Source organism: Apaloderma vittatum, unplaced genomic scaffold, assembly GCF_000703405.1.
Source record: "Apaloderma vittatum isolate BGI_N311 unplaced genomic scaffold, ASM70340v1 scaffold20054, whole genome shotgun sequence".
NCBI lineage: Eukaryota > Metazoa > Chordata > Aves > Trogoniformes > Trogonidae > Apaloderma > Apaloderma vittatum.
Window position 1 is genome coordinate 31,459 of NW_009714626.1, and position 5,533 is coordinate 36,991.

Consider the following 5,533-nt stretch of genomic DNA (forward strand, 5'->3'; position numbering starts at 1 on the left):
AATAGTAACGAAAGTATTACGCTTCTGAAGAAGACACACCAAATAACATTTCCGATTGCTCTTCAAAATACTTCTCCTTTAGAACAGTCTCTGACCACTCTGCATTTTCTGTTTTTCATTAAGTTACAGAAACTCTATTACACCACAGCCAGGTTCACCTGCAATGCCAGACACCACTCACTGAAAATACTCTGTCCTTTCACAGTTCAGTCCTTGATCTTCAGGGGTTGATTAACTGATTTTCTTCTGACTTCTGTTATTCTTTGAGTCCCAGAGTATAACAATATTAAAATACACCAAAAATAATAAAAAGTGTAAGCAAGAAATAACAGACACAGCTACAGGGAATAAATCCGGTAACCTCTGTGGAGGAGGCACTGCGGCACTCGTCAGCGACAGGACACCCATCAGGGTTACGGAAAGAAGAAACTGTAAGGTAAGGAAAGAGAGATCAGCCAATGGTGATTTAATACCTTGGACGAGTAAGCTGTTACTTTCAGTACTTGGGTGCTCTGTATTCCTCAATCTATACGTAGATGACACCGCAGAAAATAATAAAAATGACAGCACACCTCTATGCTGACAGAGTGCAGCTTTCCCCATTTGTGGCTTCACAGACACAAACGTGGTTTATGCAAGTACTTCAGTACGGTGAAGAGCTGCAACTAAAAAATTACAATTGCTTACCAGGCTCCGGACAATCTTGGGAAAGGACTTAAACCAAGCAACATGTCCCTTCAGGGAAAGGGAGAATGGCTTCAGCTGCAGGTCCTCTGCTGAAGTCTTCTCAAATATGGAAAAGGAAGCCACGCAGACCAACAGGAACGCCAGCGTTGTCACAGTGTAGGGCAGCAGTAGCCCATCTTTCAGCAGAAGAGGCAGCATACTGTCAAAACAGAATTGGCAGTGGAAGTGAGCGCACGTTCCAAGTTATGTATTAAGGAATGTAAAAAGAAGAGGAAAAGGAAGCACGTACTTACTGGATTTGGGGAAAACTGCTGTCGTAAAGTAACGTTAATAGTGTCCAACTCACCTGAAGGTTGACACAAGTAAAAACCACGTAGCCATAAAAGGAATTTCATTTATGATTAAGCAGACCGGTCTAGAACAAAGAGAGGAAAGACAGATGTGCAAACACCGCAGCAACAGCACTTCCTCCTCAACCTTTCATGCAGGTGCTGCGCTCCCCCTGCACCGGGAACCGGGCAGAGCTCTGCTCCTCACCAAGCCCAGGCTTGGAAAAGCCCGGAGCAGGCAGCACCCACAGCGCCACGTCCTCTGCTGGGGTGCCCTGCTTCCTCCTCTGCACCCCACCGAACCCCAACGTGCCAACACCCTGCCCCATGTGGGGTCTGCAGTGCGACAGCAGCTCCACCCTGCCTCACGTCAGACACCAGGAAATGCAGCTGGAACACCAGCCCGGAAAGACCAACGTGGCCGTATTTGTACACTTTCATGTGCAACTTATTCAGAAGAGCAAATGCGTAGAGCTTTTAAAAACAGTCGTATTTGTGAGAAAGCAGCATGCAATAACAAGAGGAAAAGAAGATTAAAATATATCCACAGAAAAATAATTTACTTACACTGACACTAGAAGAATAGATTTTTCATGGACTTGAAAGGAGAACAGGAAAAATGACAAAGCACAACTAACCTTAGAAAAGGAAATCAGAGATACATTAGTATATGTGACTGCAATGCAAAGCACTGGTTTAGTTTCTCTGCTGGCATAGACTTTACATGAATGCATGAGCTGAATGATCAGATTTTTCTAATAACTGCTACAATTTCCTCCAGGGCAACTTACAGGTAGGCAGAGCTGCTTCTGTAACCACCAGTAGATGCAAACAAAATACACTGTTGTTTGAAAGGTTACCCAGAATTATTCAGAAAGTGCTCCCTATAAGGAGCCCTCACTCTTCCTTAGCTTTACTGACACGTATCCCCATGCACTAAATGAGGTATTTGCACAAATGAGCATGCGCAAAGTTCAGTCACGGTGAGAACTACCCACTCTTTGACATAAAATACTGCTCATCATCATGAACAGCCAATACATCAAAGTAAACAAAGTGTCTTTTTCTTCCCCACCAAATAAAAACACACTGTAAGACATAAACCAACTCTTACAAAGGATAAATGTTACTTTTAGGCAACGTTGGGAGCAACTCTCAAACAGTATTCACATAAAATGAAAACTAGAAATTATTTTGTAACTCTTGAAACCTCAGGAGCAGCTCCATATGATTTTGATTTTAAGGAAAACAGATTCTCACATGTAAGTCATGTTAATGTGGTTAAATTCAATGACAGAATATGACTAAGAAAAGGCAAACGCTGGGGAAAACAGTATTATTTTCTTTTCATACTGCTAATCCATTGCGGGACTTTACTGAATTTTGCAGCCAATGCAGTAAGAAAAACTATCGCTCTGGAAGCTCAACAGAACGAGGAGAAATTCCAACTCTATATGAGGCTTTAACGTGTATGGAATCTTCAGAGGAAGATAATTAAGATACAGCATTAAATAAAGAAAAATCAAAGCTAAGGAAAAAGGTCTGGATTTAAAAGACAGGTCAGACCTCCCTGGGCACGTGACAGCCAAACACTTTTTAAGCGATCTCGTCAGCACTAATGGCACGCACACTTCGGCGCATTGCGGCAACGCCACAAGGAGCTGCTGGTGACATCAGTGCTCAGCGGTGGATCTAAACCAAGGAGCAATTAAAACCACACACTTACCAAAGCAAATTTAAATCCTCGGAGAGAAGGCTGGACAGTTAGCTTTATACAGGTAGGAAGCACACTCAGGAATGTGATGGCAAAACTAAAGAATTTTGTGAGAAACTCAGTTTTAATACACAAGTAACTACATTCATGACATCACATAATCACTTTCGAAAACGACGCCCGTTAGGAATTCAAGTGTAATTTTCAGAAGTACAAAGTGACTCCAGGAGACTCAATCACAAGAGCACTCAACAGTCTTCACTGACATAAAAGCTTCTGAAAAAGGAGTAAAGCATTTCCATTAATATTTCAGACTCTGTAGACTTAGACTTGAATTCTTCACTTAGTCAAAAAACAGAACTGTGAAGTCTTGACATCTAAGCGCATTAAAAAAGGTAATTCTCTGAAGAGGAAAGCAGGCAAATTTTGACTCAGTTTTAACCAAACAAGTAGTCAAAGTCACTATTTAAACCAGCAGATTTTTTTCCAGTCATAAATATTCCTAACAGTACTTGGGGAAACCCTGATCACTTGGGAGAAATGTACAGTATAGAAAGGAAAACTTTTTTTTCAAGGTTTTTAAACACCACTTCTCATAATTCTTAAATAAAAATTACTCATTTTGCAAAAAAATAATGCAGATAAACTACCTAAAGCACTTACCTGAGTTTTAACTGAGTTTGAGGTGATACTATATTCTTTATCTTTATAAGGACACTTAGACTGCACCAAATATTGGCTACTTTATCCTGGAAGGCAAATTAAAAAAAAGTAATTAGTGATAATTATAGTAATTTAAACTTATATTTTTGGCAACAGTGGGGGCTTGGGAGGTGGGAGGTTGTTGGGTTTTACCACGATACTGCAGAAAGACACTTGCAGATAAACATCCTATTCTTAGATGTCCTTTATTCTCATCTTCAAAAATAGGAAGTTTTAAGAGACTCAGTTGAAATATATTCTAAAATAACTAAGAGTTCTTCTGCACGAGATTACTTCTTCCCTCGTGAGATCTCACATTTTGTGAAGATAAGGCTGTGAAAGGACCTGCCCCCGGTTAAATGGTGTCATGTATGAATCTTTCTTCAGATGTGAAGCTGCTCCGCACACCATCGCATTTTGTTACGTACCTGAGTGTATTTAGCTTACTGCTCGCTAGCAGCGACAGAGTTAACCTCCAATAAATCAAGAAGCCTAAAGACATTAGCAGTTGTGCTAGGATCACTTTCAAAATTAAATTTGTAACTACAGCCATCGTGCTTGTGAAACTCATCCCTAAACAGCTGCTTGGATCACAGCTGTGTAGACAGAACAGCAAGGGAGCTACGAGGACCAACAACTGAGCCACCTCCCTCACGTGCTCGCTCGCCGCACACAACCCGCGCTTCAAATCTGCCGAGGATTACGAGCGAGCGGAGGGTTTGGCAGCACCAGCAAACGCACACGGGGCGCCCACTTAGTGGCCAATACGATTTTACAACCATCAGCATTTGTTACGGCTTCTGTAAATGGGAACCGATTCAAAGAACCTGTTCCACGCACCTCAGTATACATTTACTGTGCATTGCTTACGTGGACAATTTCTCACTTTATCTAGATCAGCATCCAGCAAGTCACCTCCTCCTCCTGGAGCGATTCAGAAAATATTTGGACTAATATTAGACTAAAATCCTTAAGCTCTTCAGACTCATTGGTTATTGTCATTTACAGGTTTTATTTTTAAACCTGATACTGAATAAAAAGTGTGGCATCACAACTATTCCTTTATAAATTCCAGGTAATTCCCAAGGAACAGGGCCATGGGGTTTGGGTTTTTTTTTTTGGGGGGGGGTCTTTTGTGGAGGGGCTGTTTGGGTTTGTTTAAATAAACTAGCAGAGAACAACATTTCCATATCACTGTCTAAATAAAATGCTGCATTATTTTTTTGAAGCAAAGTGCCAGTCCTGGTACTGCTTGTATCTAAAAAAAATTAAAATAAAAGTTAAAGATGAATCAAGCCATGTAAGCATTTCCTTAAATCCTTGTGACACCAAAGCTTCATTTTATGGTTAAACTTGAAGTTGAGAATCTGCTCTTAAAAGTTTTTAAGACTCCTGCCCTAATTAAGCAAAACAGCAACAACTCACTGTTACTTGGGAAATGAGCACCCTTTCTTTTATCAGCCTCCTGCGGTGCGGGCATTAGGCAAACAAGTAATTGCTTTACTGGATTAAGGCTGCGGTGCTCAGTACCTGCAGCACCCAAACGTCCGCAGCCTGAGGAAAAGTAAAAGCAGAATCAGCCTAAAACTTTTGGGAAATTGTTCTTGCATCTTGCACTGAAAATACAAGGTGGGTCAAAAAAAGGAAATTCTAGGCTGCACCCAAACCACTATTTTTCTTAATTTATTCTTTTAAAAATAGTGAATCCTGCTTAAAAAGGCGGAGCAGAATCAAAGACAGACTGAAGCTATTAACTTTTAAGGTTACATATTCTGACACTTCAATTACTACGGAATCTATTTCAATGGAAAAATGTATGGATTGAAGTATGGGTTTGATGACGGGATAAGTGTTGTCTACCCATATAATATCCTGGAAGATGCCAGCTGAGCTGGGGTTAAATACTGGATTAAATAACTGGCAAGAAAGGACTGCTGAAGAAGCCATCTCAAATTACTAGTTCTGTGGCGTGTCTCCCACATGAAATCCCTAAAGGTCACGATGAAGGTTTCTCAAGGGATCTAAGAATACAGAACATTCACAGCGGGGTGGGGGAGAAGAAAACATGCATGCCTCAAACAAGCCTCGGTCAATGGGAAAG

The 5,533-nt window shown here is 41.0% G+C and overlaps 1 protein-coding gene across 1 annotated transcript in view; it reads right to left on the reverse strand.

Moving 5' to 3' along the window:
* Positions 1-231: 231 nt before the first annotated feature.
* ALG6 (ALG6, alpha-1,3-glucosyltransferase) overlaps positions 232-5,533 on the reverse strand; it is a 17,569-nt gene continuing 12,267 nt past the window's right edge. Inside the window, exons 8-14 of the mRNA XM_009868846.1 lie at positions 5,506-5,533; positions 3,394-3,479; positions 2,743-2,827; positions 1,584-1,654; positions 1,034-1,102; positions 688-886; positions 232-429 (exon numbers count right to left, since the gene is read on the reverse strand). The exon at positions 5,506-5,533 is cut by the window's right edge and continues 105 nt beyond it. Of these exons, the coding sequence (XP_009867148.1) occupies positions 232-429; positions 688-886; positions 1,034-1,102; positions 1,584-1,654; positions 2,743-2,827; positions 3,394-3,479; positions 5,506-5,533 (736 nt within the window). The remainder of the gene's footprint in view (positions 430-687; positions 887-1,033; positions 1,103-1,583; positions 1,655-2,742; positions 2,828-3,393; positions 3,480-5,505) is intronic.